At 36.9% G+C, this 23,835-nt stretch overlaps 1 protein-coding gene across 3 annotated transcripts in view; it reads right to left on the bottom strand.

Moving 5' to 3' along the window:
* RPTOR (regulatory associated protein of MTOR complex 1) overlaps positions 1-23,835 on the bottom strand; it is a 420,855-nt gene that overhangs the window by 44,114 nt on the left and 352,906 nt on the right. For all 3 annotated transcript variants that reach the window (XM_063293407.1, XM_063293409.1, XM_063293408.1), the window contains exon 25: positions 516-621. In XM_063293407.1, coding sequence (XP_063149477.1) covers positions 516-621 — 106 coding nt within the window. The remainder of the gene's footprint in view (positions 1-515; positions 622-23,835) is intronic.

Below are 23,835 nucleotides of genomic sequence, written 5' to 3'. Positions count from 1 at the left end.
GGGGCTACTTCAGCAAGATGCAAGGAACTCAAATAATCTCTGTCATTAAACAATAAACCCACAGCTTGACTGCTGCCTCACAAATACATAAAGAGTTATAATAAGCAAGGTGAATTTTCAGTAAAGCACAGAATATACATCAATCCAATGCATACTAAGGGAGAAAATCTACAAAGGTAAAGAATGCCAATACACAAGAAACGTTGCAGAAAACCCTGAAAGCATTAGGGACATTATCATACTTTAATTCTACCCTTTAGCAGCAGGGGGAAATACTGCCATTTAGTTTGCAACATCCTTTCTTGTATCCGAGATGTAACATCTATTTCATCTTCATCTGATAGCATGCTGGATGTCTGGGGAGCACATAATCAGATTAACAGGTTGGCTCCAAAGGTCAATAATTAGTATTGAGGCTCAAGGGTGTGTTGTTGAAGCATGATAGAGCATCCTCACAGGAAAGAATGGCTGTTTTTCTTTTGGGCATCAGGAAAGGGAAGAAGAAAGGGGACCACCTTTTTGAATAATTTTCTGTGCTTGCTTTCGGACTCGGGCATTGCGCAGAAATCGCCATTCCCTCTCTTTGCGGATCTGGCTCTCCAAATCATGCTCTTCTGGAATCTGTCAAGCAATTAAAAAGACATGAGAGCAGGACAATTCAGAAACAAAACAAAAGCAGGGACTCTGTGTAACAGTGCGTGTGTGTGTCACTCCAGTTTAAATTTTGAGGCAGTTCGGTGTAGTGGTTAAAGAGCTGGACTAGAAACCAGGAGACCATGAGGTACATTCCTCCCTTAGGTATAGAAGCCAGCTAGGTGACTTTGGGCCAGTCACTCTCTCTCAGCTCAACCCACCTCACAGGCTGTTGTGAGGAAACAGGAGTCTGGAGCATCATGTATGCTGTCTGAATGGTACAAAATTAAGGTGTGATATAAAGCTAATAAATAAGTATCTTTACTTCCTTCTTAATTTCAGCTGGGACAGGAAATTCTTCAGTTTGGCTTGACTAAAAGCAGTATCAGGCAGATGTTTTTGTGCTCTTAAGCATTTGTCACTTTTGGAGTCTAATGTTATGAATGGTTTAGTTCCAGGCTAATCAAAGCCTGGGTTATGCTTTTTAACCAATTAATATAAATTATTATACATTACTTTCACAGGTAATATTTTCATGACACCTAATGAAGGTGACATTTTTCCTTGAAAACTGCATGGAAGGTGCACGGACAGTATGAAAACAAACCAAAGAAGCACTGCATGAAAGCACACTCTATGCACAAGTAATGTCAGAATTAGAGTCTCCTCAGTGGGGAACAGCTCTTTAAAAATGCACATTTTAAGCTCAGGATTTGTAAATCATGTGATTCATCAACAAATATTTTAAAAGCCACAGCTTAATGAGGTCTAAGCCTAGTAGCATGTCTTCTTCTGGCTGCAAGGTCTCATATGAAGAGAGTGCGCGTTCTGTCATTTTAAAGAGCAACGTAAACTGAGGAAGCTTATATAAATGACTTATTATAGCAGATCTATTTGAATCTAGTAGCTGCTTGTATAAATCCACAAAGGCACTGAGCCATTTTAACATCAGTCTCTAAAGCTTTCTCCCATTTAAAAGCAAGGAATGGGGTTTTTACATAATTCTTTCCTAATAAATGGCACTGTGAAGCATTTATTATAAACAACATAAATATAGAAGGAGCAGCTGATGGTTGCAGATAAAAGGAAGAATTCTGCTGTTTCTTTCTGCACAACTGGCAATAATTTGAAAAACTGTTACGCTGTTTACTTCAAAACCACAGCTAGCAATATCAGTATGCTAAAAGCAAAAGATGCTTTGAGGTCTACTTGCCCAAATAAAATAAAAAAATTGTCCTCAAAATCCTGATAGGATTAAAGGAGAGTTCTGGGGAGGAGGAAGGTGGAAAAATTCCCTCCCCCACTTCCCGAGCAAGCTTTCATTACAAGAAAGTAAGTCTTATAGAAGCTGATGTATGACTTCCCCTTTGTTAATCAGCTGTTTCAAGGTAACTAACAATAATAAATACTTGATAAAATAGAATTATAATTAAACATAAACCAATTAATTACACAATTAACAATACATCAATAATTCTTTTACTTATTCTTTTTATACAGAGATGATGCAGCCACCCTGTGTGACAGGAAAATCCTACAGGTCACAATTAGATGGGAATTTAATTAAGTATGTGAACCACTTTAACTGTTTGGGGGTAGTCTTCCAAACATCAGCAGGGGAAAGTTGCACCCAAACTGAGTGGGCCTAGAGAAGTGTGGCTGCCACTATATTTTCTTTCTGTACTACGCTACCATGCCTTTGCTGCCATAAACGTGATGAGACAAAGGTGCTTTTCTAGCTGTGGTGCAGAATCCAAATTTGCTCTTACAGAGGACATGACATGTGTTCTCATGTCTTTTGTTTTTGCAGCTCTCTAATGTGCACCCAACGGTGCTACACTTCCTCAATCTTTGGCTGAAATTTACCTATATACAAGCTGACTTAGCCCCTTTAATTCCAGAAGACAAATTCCAATCTATGTGGAAAAGAACCTGAAGAAAATCCACCAGTTCTATAATTTCTATCCCGGATTTGTTATCACGTTGTTTTTAGAACACTTTAAAGAAAGAGTCAGATAATGTATCTGGGATTCAGATTTACAAGGAAAAGGAATTCAGTTGTCGGTTACTTGTATGCACGATTCGCTTTGCCTCTGCCACCGACCTTTCCCACACCATATCACTGAACTTTTGCAGGGCTTTTATGCTAGGTCAGCCCAAGGCTAATCATGGGCAGGTATCATAGCACATTACTTAGACAAGGTTTCTGTCCTCATGGGATCGGTGAAGTGGAGAGCCTTCTTTTCCAATGCTGTCTTATAAGGTTATTTGTGAGATACTGATTATATCCTTTTTAAGGAGTTTTCCATGCAAAGTGTGAATTTGCCTGTCAGATCAAAGCATAATAAAATTTTGCAACATGACTTGCCTTGCAATTTAAGGTACCATATCTTTACATTTTTGTGTCCTTTTTAAAGTGGTCTCTTTTTGTTTTAGTTTTTAGACTGGATTCAGATTGTTTTATTTCCTATGTATGTCTATTCTCTTGATACTCCATATAAGTAAAAATCCCTCCTCCCTCTTCAACACATTATTTAAAGCAAAAAAAAAAAAAAAGCCAATAGTAATATGAAATTAAATTTGGTAACTCAGCCTTAGATTCAGTCTAAAACTGGGGGTGGAGAAGGGAAGGAAAATGGGAGGAAGGAATTTAAAGAGAAATTGTAGCACTCTTGTTCAAACAAGAGTAATATAATAATGTGACTTTGAATGGATCTGGTTTGGTTACCCCCAGTACGTGACTGACAAAACTGCCTCCATATGTGGCTTCACTGAACCACTTCTCTATGGCCGTTTTTTAAATTGGAAACTCTTATTGGGGGGAAAATTCTTTTGAATGCATCCAACTCTTTTTGATGCTGCATGGTCAACTAGCCTGCTTAAAACTCAGGGAACACCAGATAACAAACATAAATTTAATTTTAATGTTAACGTTTAAAAAAATCTGAATCTGAAGATGAACTAAGGAAAATGCATCTACTAGAAAAAGAAAAGGCTTTTAGCAAGAGTAGCTACCCAGTCCTCTTTGATCTATGAAAATGGTACTGTTTCTTATGAAAGAATCTGTCTGCTTGAAACCACTTGTCACAGAGATCTGCCCCACTAACCTGCCCGTTAAAGCTAGTTTCTATAATTGATGGTACTACTGATTAAGTGGTAGCTTAATCAGGTAGTTTTCCAACTGCAACCTATTTCCATTTTAGCTTCAACAATCCCTTTTTCAGTTCTTAAAACAGCCTGCATTTTGCAACACCAGAGTGGTTTACAACTATTTTTTAGGAAACAAATAAAATAAAACTCAACCCAAATCTATCAGTCATCAACAGCTATTACTACTGAGCCAGGGCATCAAAACTGCAAAGCTGATGGCTTTTATCAGCACCATCAAAGCTGGTTCTGATCTAGGATTTGGAACTGTTCTGAAAAGAAATATGCAGCTGCATTGTTTGCATGAAAATACACATTTTTAATGAAATAATAATAATTTTTAATGAAGAAGATAACAGAACACTGTCTTTGATTATCCTAATTAGGCTTGCTATTTTCAAACACAAATACTCAAGTTAAGCTCTTCTGCTTTCATGCCCATCTCCTTTGAAATTATTATTCATAACACGATGAACATTTTGCTGAAAAGAAAGCCAGTGTAACTTAGAAACAGATATGGCATCCAGAGAGACTTGATTTTGGTTACTACTAAGAAATCAGGAGTGCTATCTTTTTAACACTGTTCTAAAAAAAGTACCTAACAGAGGACTTGAAGCAAATATTTTAGATTGGTCATCAGCACCTAGCCCATTCAAGACATATTAAATAGAAAGATAATTGCTCTCTATTGCTTTAAAGGTCAGGAAAGCAAATGTAGGCTAAATATTAGTGGAAACATTCTAATAATTTAAGCTGTTCAAATGTGGTCCAGGCTGGACAGCCATCTGCCAAGAATACTGGGGCAATATCCTGAACTGCAGATTTCACATCAAGGAAAGAGTTTAAATGAATGACCTTGAAGCTTTTTCTTCTCTACAATTCTACATAATCAAGGATTATCATCAAAGTCACAGCACATGGACCCAACCTACCCAGTAGAAATATAATCAGTCTAAGTCCAATCATATTACTATGCAAATTGCTTCTTAGGCAGCCCATCCTCTTCAAACAAATCATAACAGAAATTACTGTGCTAGATTGCTTATTTTTAAATTTTTTCTCCAGCAAATTTTTTTTGGCAACAATCTAAGGTTTATTACATGGGGAATGACAAACAGCCAGTAGCATCATGGAATAACCAATCTCAAGTTAAAATGCATCTAAGCATATTCAAGTAGAGAAACATTACACATTAATAAAAACCTCATTTTAGAGTAATGTATTAGAAAAAGATATGAAAAGGGGATATCAAGAAAGTAAATGGCTTTAAGCTGCAATCAGAGAAGCCCAGCAAGAAATGAGAGGTATGGAGGCAGAGCAAGACTCAAGGGGAAAAACATACATTGACAGGGAGAGGGTGATGGTGGACACAGCTAGAGGACAGTAAACAAATAAGCAAGACTTAAAAGCTGAGAGCGAGTAGCTAGAAGATTGGAGGAGATATTACATATAACACAGAAGGAAAAAGGAGGGACAAAGAAGGCTGGAAGTGTTTTAAAAGGCAAAAGCCAAGCAAGAAATAGACTGGAAATAAAATAGATCAAGCCTCCCAAGAAGTAGGGGGTGAGCTGTGGTCAGCTAATGAACCCAGAGATTGAGAGAAGAAAGTAGACCATTGCAGCTGCACCCTCACAAAACAAGGCCCAAATAGCAATATACCTCTGTGGTACGGATATCTTCGCCAAATGTGAGGTTCAGCTCAGCTCTGCAAGACTGAAAGTGGATGAAGGGAAGGGCAGGTGGAGATGACCTGGCTGTACCTCTTCTAGAAGCTGCATCTTTATTGAATCAATGTAAGTCTGTACATTGTTCAGTCCCAGCCCATATATCTATACCCATGCAATAGGGTAATTTATGTATAGCCCTATGATGCTGAATTGCCATTGCAGGACAAGACATTGCAACACAGCAGGCAAAATCCCAAAAGGTTTCCTCTATACATGCCTAATAAAACTGGACTACAAAGTGAGTATCCTGCTCCTTCTTCAAAGTAACCTATCTATATGGTGGTAGGTGCCCTAGCCTTACTGCTCTGAAAAAACACACACACAAGAGGAAATCTATATGTCTTACAGGTGGCAAATGCTTTCAGAAAGTGAATTGCTAGTCCTCACTGCCATCCCCAGTCTGATGCACTCCAGGTAGGTTGAACATATTTAGCTTTAATTCAGCTGTTCAATAGTTCAGCTTCACAAAAAAAGCTGGCCCTCCCAAGCAATAGCCAATTCCCAGACTAATCTTCAAAGGCATCCAGCCTTTTCAGCAGCTAAGTAGGCAGTCATCTGTACCATCTGGCTATTATTCTATTTTCAACAACTTCTTATCAGCTAATGCAATAACACACACACAACTAATTCATAAATAATTATCTGGATTAAAAAAAAAAAAATTTGTGCACCAAATGGTGATGCACTGATCAGAGATCTTTCTAAGACAGATGCAGTATTTTATCCTAGCTGCAGTAGTAAGAGAAAAAACACATCTTTGGATCACCTGGAGACAATCTGGAATCAATAAAGGTGCAAGCAGATAAATGAGAGGCCAAGAAAGGGGCTCTGCTGATTCAACCAAATGCACAGATCAGCAAAAAATATTTGAAAAATGAATAATCTGGCTAAATCCTTGATGCAGAAATACTTCTTTTCTGACAAAGATTAAAATATTTGGGGCTTTTTAGTTGGGATGGAAAAAACCTGATGACTGAAGTGAGAGCAGAATAGAGATACATGAAGCAAATAAAGAATGCGGAGAGAGAGAAATCTTTTTCCCTCTCATATTATATTGGAGCTGAGGGCCATCTAGTAAAACTGATGCAGATGATTTAAGAGAAAATATTCTTCATTCAAGGTCTAATTAGCATATGGGGTTCACTGTTCTGAGGTAGGATGAAGCTACTGGCTTGAATGACATGACAAAGAACCATCTGGATTAGTGTGGGTGGCTGAGCAGAGCTCTAACTCACCTACATCAACTGCCTTTGCACCCTCTTGTCAGCTTCCCAAGAGACCTGGCCCACCCTGCAGAATGGAAGGTGCTGGGTTTGACGGACAGTTGGTCTGCCAGTAGGGCTTCCCTCATGTTACATTTGCCTCGCTTATAGTTATGTTTCTTCCTGTCTTTAAAAAAGCCTGTCTGTGGTAAATGAAATATAAGCTTTTGTTCTATTCTCTCCTATGTGGCTTTCCCAGAGGTGTGTGGGTGTTTGGAATACCGTTAGATGATTAGGATTATGATATGCTGGAGATTTCTAATACTTTTTGGGTTTTATTCAGAAAGAAACCAATTACAATTCAGAAAAAAATCATCCACTGAGCTGTCTCATGTAAAAGCCAATGAAGCTGTTCTCCTTGTTACTCATATCAAGATGAAAACAATCAGAGAAGGTTGGGGAATAATGACAGGCAGTAGATTTGTCAGTTGCAGCAACGAATAACTTTATAGGGATCTGTGTACTGATTCCTAGTGTCAAATCTGTTTCTTGAGAAGCCGAGTGTTCCTTACCACTTAATATTCCTGACCACAGCAATGCAGTGTTTTGGACTGGAGGGGAAAAGATGCTTTGGAATGCTTTTGGGTGTGCGTGTAAACCAACTGGATTGTACAATCCAAGGGAGAGATGTAGACAGGTTGTAGTGAATGGGCAGGTTACCATCCTGCCAAGCCCCAAACAACTGGGCAAGATCAAAGAAACAAGAAATATAAAGATTTCAGTCTTTAATACTAGTGTTAGAGGTAAATGCAGCATCTTGGAAACTGCAATACGAATTTCCTGCCCTCATTTATTAGGTTCATTAAGATGGAGTTTCTCAGAACATTTTCATTTCTTCCCAGGCTTCTTGCTGCCTGGACTGAGTTGCCATTTGGGAGGTCAGCTATGAAGGGACTCCCCTCCTATCTCTTGGTTGTTTATGTCTAACATTTCTGCCATTGCTGTTCCAGCCTTCTCACAATCTCTCACGTACCTTCACTGTCTGCAGCCTGCCTGCCACCCCCTCAGGCCAGACACCAAGTTGCTGGCTCAGATATACCCACAGCACATCTTCGCTAGGCTTGAGGCATGGCTGGGAACACCTATGCAGCAAGATTAGCCTAATTCCCTTTTTTCTACGGGAAAGAAAAGGGGTTTTGTTAGTTTCAATCCACGGAGCAACAAGAGGAAACATTCCAACCAGCTATGTGGAAAATAAGGAAAGAATTGGTGTGAGAAAAAAACATTTTATTGTACCAAAAGTCCTAATGTATTTCAAGAGAACAATAAAAAAACCCAAACAAATGAAATGATGTGTTTACAATATATGAAAGTTTTAAATAAACCTTAAAACATACATTAATATATCCAGAGAAAGCACATCTACATATATCCCCAAAGAAGGTGGAAAACATTATGAGATTAAAGAACAATACAAAACTATACAACCTCCCAAAATTAAGTTCAAGCCAGAAGCTGCGTACTGAGATGGGAAAGGAGAGAAACATCATTGCTCTTCTGAGCCTCTGATAAAAGGAAAAAATTACAAAAAAACTGGAACACCTATGGAAGCAATCATTGCTGCAGTGATCTGTTTCTCCCTAAGGCATAGGTAACAGGTTTAGCTAAAAATATTGTACATAAGATTTTTTTTAAAATTTTGGAAAGTGTGTAGTAATTAAGATCTTGAGGTTTATTTTCTCTTTGTAAGCTCAGTGACTCTGTGACTTGGACACAGACCAACAGTATCTCTTGACCTGCTCAGTCTTTTTTCTGTGTATTATTTCTACAGGAGATACTCTTGAGATTTTTAGCAGCACTGTATGTTTAATTCCTCCAACACTGATTGTGTTTTGCACATGACTTCAGTTAAAAAGAATATTTAGGCCCTCATTTTTTCTGTACACACAATTTCTTTCCTGGGCTTGTATCACTGACAACTCTGAACTAATTATCCCCTGTGAGGTTCAGCTGATTTCCAAAGGGGGTACGCATGATTTCCCTAGTCACATGCCTCAGTGCTACAGAGCCAGGAAATGGCATACAGAATTCATTTCATTTTTTATCAACTTCTTTTTCTCTTACTTGTTAGTAAGGCACTCAGGCTGTGGGATCTCTGTCCATCTCCCATGCTGGGGTTAGAGGAGAGGATGCCTTGGAAGGCAGGTGGTGGCTGCACTAACTACCAAGCAGCTACACAAAATAGAAAGGCTTCTGTGAAAGGAAGTTTGAGACCTCCAATGTTTTACCACATGGGCTCTGTCCTGCTACTACTACTACTACTACTACTACTACATAGTGCCGTGTAGTGCAAAGGACCTTTCTGCCTTCAAATCCAAAGCACTATGTAGCCCTACTCCTAAAATTCTTTTGGGTCACAACCACTGCAATACTGAAGAATAGACATGTTTATGGATGCTTTTATATATGTTTTTTCTACATTTACCTAAGTGTATATTTCCAGTCACACTTTGTCTCATTTATAAACAACAAATCTTGGAATCTGTTCTTAGACCTGAACAACATCAAACTTAAGCTTATGTAATTCCAAGTTCAATTTTAAGTATTTTCAGAACTCTAGAAGTGGTGGTAGAGAAGGCAGGCTCTTTGATTTAATGAGCATGCTTGCCAGTATAAATTACAAGTCTACCCAGCAAACAGGATGCAATACTTCCTTCTGATTTGGTATTCAACAAATCATGGCCTGATTGATTTCTGAAATCAAGCTGATGATTTACAACCTTATTGGTCCCTGTTTAGAAAAAGAAAGCCTTGGCAAAAATCAGATGCCTTCACAGTCTGTTCACATTTATGAAACATCTCCTTCACCACTTTACCGACTGCTACATTTGCTACCACATAGTTGGCACAATATGGCCTGAAAAATCTGTTTTTTCTACTGACATTCAGCTTCCATTTCAGCATTGTTTTAATGTAGTTAATTAAAATTCCCAGAAGGCAGCAAAGGTCTTTATTTCTGAATAAACCAAGTATGGTATTTGCAGGAGAGAGATAGAACAATATGGATTACAATAATGTGGATCTCATGCACATGAATTCATACAGCTATGTGAAAAACAACACAGCTGAAAAGGATGGCATATGGTAATTTTCCTCCTAAGTTGCCAAACAATACAGACTTTATTTCATAGATTCGTATCAAGTTAGGATATATTTTTTACTATTTTATAGAACATTATAAAAGAGTGTGCCATTCCGATGCCATCACAGTCTGTGAAGTATCTGTTGTATCTATTTTAAAAAGTAACTACGCTCCAGAGTCAAGCAACTCCTGATGACTACATAGGCATGGCCACATAGCTTTGCTGGCAGTATTGTGGAAGTCATTTGCTATTGTCTTTTGGGGGGTGCTATTGCAATGACCCAGTCTAACCTACAGGCCTGGGATTTCCTGGTAGTCCAAATACTAATCAGGCTTGATACAGCTTAACTTCTGAGTTTAAAGGAGGTCAGCCAAGTCTTGCATTTGGCTTCATTCATTCTTATGAGAGGAAAATACAGGCTGGGTTACAGGGAAGTGACCACGTTTAAAGCATTTCCTTTGGATATCTCTCAGCCTATGTCTGTCCGTCAAAACTTGACTTGTCTGAGGAAGATTCTGACTCCTCCCTTTAGCCAATCAAGTGGCTGATAGGAAGACATGTTGCTGCTGAAGCAGAACCCATGCCTCTGATTAGCCAGAAAGCAAAACAGGGAGTTGTAGGCACAGCCTTGGCAATGCCTCTTTTTGTTCACTTCCCTCAGTTACAACAACAGTCTCAGGATGAAGCTCCTGCTGCAAAAAGAGGCTGCAAACAGGCTTCTAAGGTCATCAGCAGAGCTGATGGACTCATTCACAGGCAGTCATGTGACACTAGGCACAACTGCAGATGCACAATTATGATAAACTAAGGAGAATGTATAGGAAACATCAATATTCCACTGCTTGGTGAAGAAGAGGGGTGACATTTGACAAGTGAAATGGGGAGAGGAGGCAAAAATAACAGAATGCAGTTCAGGAGATGTGGGAGACCTGAGGTCCAAAGTTATCTCTGAAGTTGGTTCTCTTTGTAAGTGTTAAGAATAGTCCAAAATAACCTGAAATGTTGGTTATTGCTTGGACAACTCTAAATATAGCCTTTTATGTATTTGGGGATCATCAATTTCTCATATAAACCAAAATATCTGTTTTTCAGTCAAGCACAACACACAAGAGCATATTAGACTCTGTGATTTTAATCTACAGGGAAATTAAGAATAACAATAGGTTTTTTAATTAGGTATTTAATTAGAAAAGAAAGTATTTGCACCTGTAGTTTAAAAAAAATGATGGCCCAAAGAGTAAGACAAATACATACTTATCTGTATAATTTTAACATTCTCAGTCTGTTTCAGAGTGTCTCAAATGGCTTCAGTAACATGTTTTCTAGGTAGCTACCCCATGCAATTTGGAGCATGTATGTTTCAATGTAATTGTTTGGTAGGACAATTTTGGCTTGCTTTTTTTCATTTGTATCATTCAGGGGTACCAAACAATGTCTATTCCTTTAGGTATGATTCCATTAATATTTATAAAATTGAAAAAGATATGTCAACTTGGCTCACTTTTAGCCATACTGGCCAGGTGAAGCATGGCTCATGTGTTTAATTTCTTCAATACACTGAAGGAAAATTACAAAGATATAAAATATTGACAAAGTTTTAAACAAAATAATGGAAATGGGGGATAGGGAGCATGCCTGCATAATTTCATATCAAACAAGGAACAGTGGAAAGACTAAATGTCCAAAGATACTAACATTTCTTGGTTTCAGCAAATACAGCATAGTTCAGAATAAGACCAAAGAGAGAACAGAAGTTCAAAGGAAGACATTAGATGATTGTGGTAATCTTGAAATATGGCAGTGGGAATTGCTGGGGAGGAAATATGACTTAAAATACTTTTGTAGATCATCAGCAGATGTCTATTAGGGGTATTTGTGGAACCTGCTCCATATTCTTAGTAGAAAGAACTTCTAGGTTTTGTAATGTAGTACTTTTCCTCCTCTACATTATACTGCCGGAAAAACCTCTGTTTAACAATATTGTAATTTAACGAATTTAGAGCACTGCAGATATTGTCAAATCCCTGTTTTTTTAAAAAAAACAACAACCCTGAAGTACTCACATAAAACACACATAGCCTATGTGCACAAAAACATGCATTTTGATTAGAAGTCTGAAGTGATTTAGTAGATTAATAAGATACCACTCTGGTAAAAAGCTACCTTCAGAAAGTAGACAAATGCTTTTAATTACCATTGGAAGTTTATATATTACCCAGTCCAAAGGTTAAAATAAGACACCACTATCCTAATTTTTTTAATTTTTAAATTTTTAAGATAGGATTCTCTGGACATGGAAACAAATAGAAATACCTCAGTTTGGCCAAAAGGTTTGCAGGGATACCAAGTGCTTGAGGCTTGCAAATTACTCAAATTACTAACATTTCCAAATGTTTCACTTGCTACATGGCTATGGGCATTAGAAGAAAATTATTTACATCTGTCTTGTGGCTAAAGAAGTACCAATTGTTTACTATAAGCCATTGCTTTGGTGGTTAATATTAAAAAGGGAAAAATAGATTTGCAACTGCACCTGTAATATATGTTGTAGCATCAAATGCAAGCTGCATCATTTCTACTAACCGAAAATAAAGTAGTGCTGTGATAAACAGTCTAACAGCAAGATAAGGGCCAGTCTTCCTAAAGATAATATGCAGGCATAGGCAGGCTGCCGAGAGGTCTTTATTTTATTTTGCAAAATACTTCTTTCACAAATAGCCTTCTGAAATATGGTCATTGCCTGAAAAGCTGAAGGGGGAATGGGGTAGAGAGTTTCTTTCCAAATGACTATATAAACCCCAAAGGGCACAGTGCCCAGGAGCTAACAGGCACCTTGGAATAAAAACAAAAACTGAATAAGATGATAAGCCCAAGACAGAAATCCACTTATCCTGATCAGCCTTTTATCAAACCAGGAATATATAACCTGTTACTGTATTGCTTTTGTTGCTGTGGCAGCCATTCCCAGGAAAATATGCAGCTGCTTTAAATAGTTAAAGATGGTTACTACAGCCATACTCCTGTGTACTCTGAAGCATCTTTTCCACACTGAATCCAAACCACTGTACTCCTGCTTTTTTAACTGTTAGCCACCCAGGGTCATGTATATATAGTCTTTGCTTAGTGACTGACTCATTTAGTGACCATTCACAGTTACAACAGTGTTGAAAAGTAACTAATCCTTGCATTTACGACCCTCATAGGCCTGTAAAGCCAAGGAAAGCTGAAGTAAGATCATAAGCACAGTCACAGTTTCACTTAGTGACCACCTTTGTTTTACGACCAAGTTACCAGTCCCAATTATGGTCACTAAACAAGGACTACCTGTATACAAGATGGGCAGCCATATAAATTTATTAAATAAATAAATAACCTTAATAGACTTCCTTTATTATCTTATCACTTGCTGTAACAATATCAGTAAAAATTACTCTATGGAGCAGAAAGGATTGGTACATAGTGTCTAAACTGCTGTTCATTACAAATCTTTGAAATCAAGGTTATAGTCATGGATTCTAGCAGTATCACCAGAATGCTTCATGACAGTATTATTGGGTTATAATTTGATAAAATTGGTAATTGATCTCACCTTGATTGGTTAAGGAATGAACACTGACATTTATGTAGGCTGTTATCAGCATTTACTATAACATATTTTATTTATTTATTTATTTATCAGATTTTTATCACCGCCCATCTCCCCCACACGGGGGACCCTGGGCGGTTTACAATAAAAAACAATTTAAAATTCAATAAAATCGTAAATACTACCAATAAGCAATCAGTATAAAATGCAATGAAGTCCAAGCCATGGTGGATCTGATTCAACCCATGAGGAGTAAAACCAGTCCTGGCAGAACTAGGGAACCAACCAGCCCCAAGAATAGCTCTTCCCCTCCCTACTCTAGGCAAGGCGGCAAAACCAGGTCTTCGGCTGTTTTCTGAAGTCCAGGAGGGAGGGGGTTAACCTCACTTCTGGGGGAAGAATATGCTATACAAATGAGGGTGAAAGAGTAGGCACTTTCAATGTGAACTTTGAGTAATACAGTAGTAGTTACTGAGGCCTGAGCAGAGTACCAACAGTGTAAGTTTGGAAAACACCCAATAGCAAGGCTGGAGTGACTGTCAAAAGGCCCCAAGAATGCAATTGGTATTGAAACTGTAAACTCTGAGAAACATGAGCCATAAAACTGGAACAATCAGAAATATGCATTGGCGAGCAAAAATGATCAATAAAAAGAAATACAAAGACTATCTGTTCTGACATACTGTTAATCCCAAGGTTCAAGTTACTTATAAATGCTATTTAGTTCAAATACACATTCTAGATTCCACAGCTGACGTTTAGATTTCAGACTGCCAGTGACAAGAGGTTCTAGTCTGTAAGAAGTTCTCCAGAAAAGATTCTTAAGCTGTTCCTGAAGAATTCTAGATACTCTTATTGAAAAGCTCAGGCATGATATTCATGTGCATTTCATATTACATCCCTTTAACTCCCTCACTAACATGCTCATACTAAAACATAGCATGAGCAAGGATATAATGACAACTAGGAATAGATGATATATGACAATATCCTAAATTATCTGCCTTTATATAATTGGAAGTTGTGACCTGTTTGTCTCTCTAATCTGAGTTAAGGAAGGTTACCTCTCTGCTTTATGCAATTGAAGAATTCCAAGTACATGCAGATGCCTTCCTGACTGCCATACCACCATCCTGGTCAAATATTTAGTCTATGAGGATAGTTTTAAAGTGGCAAAGCTACATCTTAAATATGGACCAGTCCTAAAATATTCTTTTTTTATAGTAAGGTTGTAGTCTTAGGTTTCAAGAGAAGAATAACAGTAGTAGAATAAAAACTACAAAAAACCCAAAAACTACAAAGAAAGAAAAAAAAACTAAAGAAGTACAGAAGTGCAAGAGAAAAAATTTTCAAATTTACAAAAAGATGTGGCTTCCGACTTTCAACAGCAAGGATATACAAAAATTTCCATAATCAATCTCTTACTCTATATTAAACCAAAACACCACATTATTTCTATAAGTTATTCCACTTTAACACATAATAAAAATCACTAAGTACAGTTACTCCTCCCCCTTGTATTAAAATAAAGAAAAAAAAGTTCATATAAATGTCCTAAACATCTTTCTCCCCTCCAAAAGATAACACATATTTAATTATTTCTTTCCTACCACTATTCTATACATTTCTGTCTACTATAATAAGAATCAAATTAAAAAGCACATAAGTTGTTATTATCCTTATTTTATTGTGAACCGCCAGGGTCCCCCGGGTGGGGGAGATGGGCGGTGATAAAAATAAGATAACAAATATGATATAAAAATATGATAACAAACAAACAAATAAATGAATAAAACAATTTTAATAATCCCAATCTTAATAGACCCAAAAAACAAAGACAATTCAAAACAGTAATTCCGTATCTTTAAAAGGGAAGATAATATTCCCTTTAAAAGGGAATAACATCAATCAAATCCTTAATGCAAACCAGATAAACATTCTTTAACGCTAATACAACAGTTTTAATAATTTTAATCTTAATAAACCCAAAAAACAAAGCCAATTCAAAACAGTAAATCCAAACCTTTAAAGGCAAACAGCATCAATCAAATCCTTAAAGCAAACCAGATGAACATTCTTCAACCCTTATCCCACTTCAAAATAAACCAGAGCAGTTGCATATCCCCACAATGTGCACAGAGCTTTCCTCTTGAAAGAATCAACCAGCCCAACTGCCCCCCTCAAAGATTCCAGGTTCCTTTCATGGCATTCCACCAGGAGATCAATTTTACTTATGGCTTGCAAATCACTCTCTCCCTTAGATTTCTCCAGCTCCATTATCAAATCTTCATCCAGCATCTCAATAAAATTCCCAATCTCAGTCTTAAAAAAACAACAACCCCTTCTATCGCTTTTAAATTCTTCAATTTCATCCACCACATCCCCAACCAGATGGCACATTTTAGATCTCATATTTTCCACAATGTCCTGGATATCTTGCATAAAAGCTTGATAGAAGTCAGAAGAAATCTGTTTAAAATCTTGGTGAAAGTCAGAAAGAGTCTGTCTGAAGTCCTCCAGGTCTCACGCTGTAGATTATGGTGCCCACTAGGAGCTTAACCAGCAAGAGTCAAAGATATGGAAGAGTTCCAAAGTGTGTTTACATAAAGTGAGAGTGAGACAGCAGACAGTTCTCAAGGGAAAGTGAAAACAGAAAGCTGAAGGTTCAAATCAGCCGATTCAATACTGTATGTAGGAAAATGCTAATCTCGTCAAATTTAATACAAAAATAGTAACAAGCAGACAACTGTTTACTCTCAATCTTTGGAATTTCCTTTGGAAGGAAAATGAAATCCAAAGATTTTTTTTTTAAAAGTAATCCCAAAAATAACGTTAAGCACCAACCGAACCAGCTTCTCCTCGCTGTAGAAAGCCTCTCTTGGGATACATATACTTGAAAAAAAATACAAATTGGTGATTTAGAAATGGGGTGGCTGGTCTTAGTGTCCCTTAAGGCTACAGCATGGCTTGGAAAGTGATGAAGTCCCTGCCTCCCAACTGGCTCTTACCAGTCAAATGCAAAATGCTGTTTGCGATCTTCTGGATGCAAGCAGCCATTGGGAGGACAGCTGGGATGATTCCAGGTATTCTCCTTGATCCGGAGAATGTTTCTGGGCTTCAGGAAAACCTGCCTGAGCCCGAAAAAAGTTACTGCATTGTCAGCTCTGCCTGCTGAACCAGTGGGCACAGCCGTTCAGTCTGCCATTCCCACTGGAAGCTCAGTCCTAAAATATTCTTAACAATAAAGATCAACAAATTAAAGTCCTCTGTGTTACCTTTTACCCCCAAAACTTCCAGTTAATTTAGCCTCTTGGATGCACATGAGTAGGCCTAGATTCTCCTAGATTTCTACAGAGCTATGGATCAGGTATTTCCAACATTTATCTAGGTTCACATTCTTTTCTCCATTCTATAAACTCCCTCATCTCCCCCATCTTCATTTTCTAAGCTCCCTCATCTCTCTAACCCTATCATGCTGCAGGTATTTGAGCAGATTTTGGGAAGATAGGAGCTGCAAGGGAGAAGGGAAAATCCCATAACACAAACAAAATCTAATTACACAAAGAGGATCCTTTTTTGCATCCTGATACACATTTTGGAATGTGCAACTAGAACTACATAAATATTCCATATATATTCACACCACAGATGCTCATGGAGACAGTTTACTTTGAGAATTTTTCTTAATGTTATCTAATATCAATTTTTTATTTTCATACAAGTGCTATGGTTTGGTTTTCACTCTGGCAAGCATTATACCTCTTCTGGTTAGCCGTCTTCATATGTTATTCATACCAAGGATGAAATTACTAAGGAATGGGATGACACTTCTGGTTTGACCCCTGCTACTAGGCTATACTTCTTAATATCCATGCATTACCATGGCGTTATCAAGGAAACTTACTTGTGAGCACAACATGACTGTCAATATATGGGTAATTTACAGTAAGTCAACTATTATTATAATGCTTCATTAAACATCATTAAATCTTCTGGATTATTTTCTCATCTCAAGATCATTCTCAGACTTTTACTGAGAGATAATAGTATTTTGCTAGAATTAAATTATACCTTAGGCCTAGTATTATTATCCACAATTTAATTTTTCTCAATATCCAATATGGCAGAGTTGCCTATCTTCAACATGTCTTTTCCTTCTATAATGTTTTGTACAGGGATCATAGAATCCCATGGATTCATATAATTCTGCCAGGGTTCTGCTCATTACTACATATTTTCATGTAATGTCAAGCATTTTAGGTATTCGTTTTGAAGTTCATCTGGGACAACAAACAGGTAGAATGTTTATCACTACAACTTTCTCAGGAAGCATAAGTGTGTGTCACTTAAAGAAGCATTGTTTTTTTACTAGTAGCTTACATGTTATGGCTTTTCACAGCAGATGAATTCATAGCATATAAGCTAAAAAACTGGTCTGTATTTGTATAAAATCCTTATGCTCAGTCTAATCTACATGAAGCCATTCCTCTTTTCTAGCTATCTTACTCCATTATGTATGAGGTAGGATTAATGGGGCAAAAAATTAATAAAGAGCTAGAGACCACATTGGCCTATTCATGACATTAGACATAACACCAGTACCATGAATTTAGCTCAGCTTCATAGTGGGGAAGATGAATTTGTCTTTTGTACACTGCCCACAGCACATAGTTTGAGATGGGTGGCCATAGAAATGCTAGCTAGCTAGCTAGCTAAATAAATAAATAAATAAATAAATAAAGCTAGATCAAGATGAGAGAGAAGGGAGCAAGATTTTCTTTGAGCACAATTCTCTGTAGTAATTAGCAAAGATATAGAAAATACAGCTGTTTGCACAAAATGTGTAGCCAGCTGCTTTGAAATCATCTTTCCCAAACCATTGTGATAATTTTGGTTTCATTATTATACATAATTTACATAGCATTGTTTAGAATACAACTCATCTCTCATTTATATTCCAGTGAGACAGGTTACTATTGTACATGTTTTTACTGATGGAAATAGGCTAAACTACAGTAATGCAAGGAATCTCTGGGATTGGAAAACACATTTTTTAAAAATCTAAACACAGCACACTGGATGACTTGCAGGCAATAGTTTGGGCTCTTTATCAAGAGATTTTATTCATTTTATAAATCTCCCCATAATAGTGATTTATCATTAGATAGCTTTGGGCAAGATTGCTCCCACAGCCATGCAGTATGGACAAATATGATAATTAAGGTAGCAGGCTGGGGAAGAGACCAGTCCTGTTAGATCAAAATGGTTTCCTACCCAAACCATGAATCCACCAAACAAATACAGGTGCACAACAGCAGCTTAATCAGGGAGGCATCTATCCATGAAGCATAAAGGAATAGGAAGTCTCTGAGCTCAGCTCATGGACCTCTTATGAGTACAGAGTGCAATTTACAAGCCTTTTTACTCAAAAATCCATTCTTGGATTTCCCTCAAGTATTTTCTTTCAGCAATTCAATTTATTGTGACAAGAATCTGCTAGTTATTCCTACAGTTAGAATTTGGGAGCCAGAAATGGTTGCCAGTTTACTGCCTATCACCCAGAGAATTGTAACTGGACTTTGATCTACTTTCTACCCAACTAGCAACAGTTTTGGCTGTTCACTGACAGCTTCCACCTGCAGAAGGAATTCACTGTATCTTTTCTTTTTAAAAGAGGTAATTATGGTGAATAAGTTTATCATATAGACACACTCCATTCCAGAATAGGGCTCTGCTGCATCTCTCTGATGAGTATACTCTTTACAGTAAATTTTGTTTTGCCATGTTTAGTAAACAATCAATTTTATTTCGATTGATGGTCAGCAAATTACACAAAAACATAACCGAAAAGGAGAAACAACAGGTTCACACCTGCACCAGCTGTTGCCTTGTTCCTTTGGCAATGCAAAATTTAGCTACCATCTGTGTGATCGTTTCATATCTGGGAAAAGGACATTCACATAATACTTCTCCATTCTTCCTGGGTGTCAAAACAGTAGGGTAATACATAACCATTCTGAATATCCCTACAAAAGTCACAGTATCATGGCACAAGATTTATGTAGTAAGTTTAAATTAGCCAGATCTTGCATTTGCTTTCAGGGTATTACTGATCATTTTCTTTACAGGGCTCACAATTGGAAAAAGAATTCTCTCTCTCTCTCTCACATACATACATATCACAGTATTCCTTTCTGGGGTAAGCAATTTTATGCAGGGTGCAGAAAAGAAATAAGAAATTACAAGGCAAAGAATTTAAAGACTTGAGATAAATCTCTCTCTCTCTCAAAATAGTTTACTCCAACATCATACGAAATAGTTCCCCATTCTTTTTTATACTGGTAAACCATCCTTGCTTTCACCCCATCTGCTTTATATTTTGTGTTTTGTTATTTAGACATCTCACCTCATTTTCAGGATCTCATCAGCAACATCCAATCATGCCTTTCTCAGGCTATTCCTTTCCCGTGTTTCTTCCACTCTTCCTTCATATATTATTTTGCAATTCAATCTTTACTGAATTTCTCCATGTGAACAAACTACCTCAATGTACTTTTTTTGCACCTGTCACTTATTTTGGCATTTAGTCTACATTTATTCAGCCTCATACATTCTTGTCCCCACTGTAATCAATTTACTTTTGTGTTTCTTCTGACACACTTCTATAGAGCAAAGTGGGCAAAAACATGCTTTTATACACAGCCATTTTTGTTTCTTTTAAATATCCATTTCATATGACAGACTGCATAGTACCTATCATATTTCTGATAGTATTTGCACATCCTAAGATGTATCCATCTATTTTTTCCACCTTTAGTAAATAGTCCACCAAGGGACACAAATTCATCTAATTTCTCTATTTTTTTACATATAACTTGCACATGTTCACTTAATTTTCCCTGTCAAATTCAACAATCTTGGTCTTTGATGCCTTAATTTTCATTTCCACATGCATCATATAATCTACAGTATCCAATGTTTGCTGCTAACAACTTTGATTCTCAGCCAAGAACACAGGATCATTTGCATACAAAAGTATGCATACATTTATGTCCCTAACCAAGATATGTCTACTGTCACTACAAACAGTCCATATACATTTACTCCCACAAACATTAAACAATTAAGCGGATACCATATATCCTGGCCTTATTCCCTGTTCAATGCTGAATCATTCACTAAGTATTCCATTTATTCTCATGCATGTTTTACTTCCAACATTTATCACTCTTACTGCGTTCAGCCACCATCTTCAACTTCATACTCATTCCACAATTCAAGCCTATTCACTTACTCAAATACATACATTTTTCAATGAGTTGCTAAAGAGCAGAAATCTGTTCTCTACACCCTCTGCCCAGCATAAAGCTGCACTGCGCTTCCCAAATTTTGCTCATTGTCACTTCTCTCATCCTTTCAATCAGAAGTCTGTCGCACACTTTCCAGATATACTTAATAAAATAATCCTCCTGTTATTTTTGCTTACTTACTTTATTGTACAGGGGAGAAATAACAGTGTTCTTACAATCATCAGATAAGGATGCAGTCTTCATATTTAAACAAGTTGCATGGACACCCCATAAGCAAAGCATACCCGTTTTAACCTTTTAAAATTATGCCATCTACACCTGCAACTTTACAATTTTTCATCCCTCTCACAGCATTTATGACTTTATTTTCATTCATTTTTTCTTGGACACAAATATTTACAGCATTTGGTTCAATTCTATGCTTTGAGAAATAACTATCATTTCCATACAGATCTCTAAAATACTTCTTCCGGTATTTTCTCACCTGTTCCATCCCAAATCATTTCATCATTTTAATTTTTAATTCCATTCATTCTGATTGAGGTTCATTATTAAACCCCCTTTATTTAATTCTAAAACAATTTTTATTTGCATCAAAAAACTGTACTTTCTCTGCCTCTTTTAATATTCTCCAAATCCTTAGGACCCATAAATATAATTTTCCTAAGCACTGACCCAGAACTAAGTCCTAATAGTAAGATGAACCGAAGATCACCATGATAAATAAAAAACAAACCAATGAATCTAATGCTAGCCACTGAAACAGACATCAAGGAATCCTAATCCATAGACAAATCTTAACCAAATGACCATAAAAATATTTTCTGTAACTTTTGCTCCAGCACTAATCTGTAACCTATATAAGAAAAGATTAGCAAATCCATAAGAATTCACCCTGATTCTAATTATGAAACTTTTTATAACAGAATTCAAGAAATCTTAACTCTAACCTTAACCTCACCCAAATGCCCATAACAATACTTTCCAAGTTGTACAAATGCCTATTAAAATATTTTCCCTAAGTGCTGGAGCAGTGCAACACCATAACACTAATAATATGCTGACTAACATTATCTATAATAACTCAGATTTTAACTGTCACATTAACTTTAAACATAGACTTCAAGGAAGCTTAATACTAACCCTAACTTCACCCTAATGCCCACTGAAATATTTTGTCTTAGAGTTGCCGCAGTGCTAAACTTCAACCCTAATATGATGCAAAATTATCATTATACATAAAAATTCAACCTGACTATAATGGTCCCATTACTTTTTAGCAGAGATTCGAGAAAGCTTAACACAGCCTCATTCTAGTATCATCAAAATAGTTTCCCCAGAAATTGCTCAAGCCCCACAACAAAGACTACAACAATCCATAAACAATGAATCTAGTTCTAACAATCACACTAGTTTTTAGCAGAGTTCAAAGAAAATTAAGCCTAATGCTAACCTTTATATAAAGCCTGCTGAATTATCTCTATGAAAAATAGTCACGCCCTAACTTTTAATATGAAACAAAAATGACCACTATGTATAAACATTCAGTCTCATTGTAACTCACTATTTTTCAGCAGAGATTTCAGTGAAGCCTAACCCTTCTCCTAACCTCATCATAAAGCATTTTTCAATATTTTCTGGAAAAATTGCTCAAGCCCTAAATGATGACTTAATATGAACCAAGATTACAAGTATATATAAAACTTAACCTAATTATGATGATCACATTAATTTTATCTGAAACTTCAAGGAGGCATAACCCTAACCTTGACCTTACCCTGTTTGTTGTTTATTCGTTTAGTCGCTTCCGACTCTGAAACAAGAACCACCTCTTCCCATAAAAGTTCAACCTGATTCTCTCATACTGGTTTTCATTAAAATCTAACCTTAACCTCTCCCGAAGTTATGCTGAAATATTTTCTCTATATATTGTTCAAACCCTACATCATTATGCTAAGATGAAACAAAGATTATAAATACTCATAAAAATGCAACTTGATTCTATCACACTCCTTTTTAATAGAGTTCAGGAAACCTAAACCCTAATACTAACCTTAACCTAATGTGCACGGAAATATTTTCCCTTACACAAATATCCAAACCCTAAATTGTAACTCTAATATGAAGCAAAAAACAAAACAAAAATACACCCTACCAGCATCCTTCAAAAGTTAACCTGATTCTAACCATCACCCTAGGTTTCAGCAGAGGCTTCAAGGAAGCGAAATCCTAACCCTAAGGTTACCATACCGCCCCTCTAAATGTTTTCCTGAAAAATTGCTCAAGCCCTATATCATAATTGTTTTATAAAGCAAACTCTACCCTCTCTCCATAAGAGTTTAATGTGATTCTAACTATCACACTAGTTTTTTATCAAAGGGTTCAAGGAACTATAACCCTCAACATAGCCACACCTACTGCCTACTGAAATATTTCCCTAAAAATGGTTCAAACCATAAATCTTTCTTGAAATTATTTTTTATTAAATTAACAAATATAATCAAAGAAGCAAGGAAAAAAATAGAAAAAGCGAGAGTAAAGGACTGTAAAATTGACAAAAAGCCTAACCTTTACCCTAAGCTCAGCCTAACGCCCATCTAAGTATTCCCCTGAAAAATGGCTCTAAGCCAAAATGATAACAGCAGTATGAAGGAAAAACTAGCACTATCCATAAAAATTGAACCTGATTTTTATAACACTCATTTTTAGCAGAGAGTTCAAAGAAACCTAACTCTAATCCTAAACTTAATCTCCACTGAAATATTTCCTCAGATGCTTCTACTGGTCTCAAATACTGCAATCTATCTGCTAACCAGAATTAGCAGACTGAACAATATAAAACCTATGCTGAGGTCACTGCATTACTAATTGGTTTGCTTCCAGGTCCAATGCAACGTGATGGTAGTCACCTTTAAAGCCCTAGATGGTTTGGTCCCTAAACATCAAGAAGACCGTCTATCCCACCCAGATCTGGCTGGTCCTTGTCTTGCTTTCTCTTAGGAAAGAAATTTGGAAGGTTCCCATCACACAGGAGGTGAAGAGATGGGGATCTGACAATGTGGCTTCTCAATGGCTGTCCTTGCCCTT

This window comes from Candoia aspera, chromosome 2 (genome assembly GCF_035149785.1).
Source record: "Candoia aspera isolate rCanAsp1 chromosome 2, rCanAsp1.hap2, whole genome shotgun sequence".
Classification (NCBI taxonomy): Eukaryota; Metazoa; Chordata; class Lepidosauria; order Squamata; family Boidae; genus Candoia; species Candoia aspera.
Note: the sequence above shows the minus strand (reverse complement) of the source record. Positions and strands in the feature narration are given on the sequence as shown.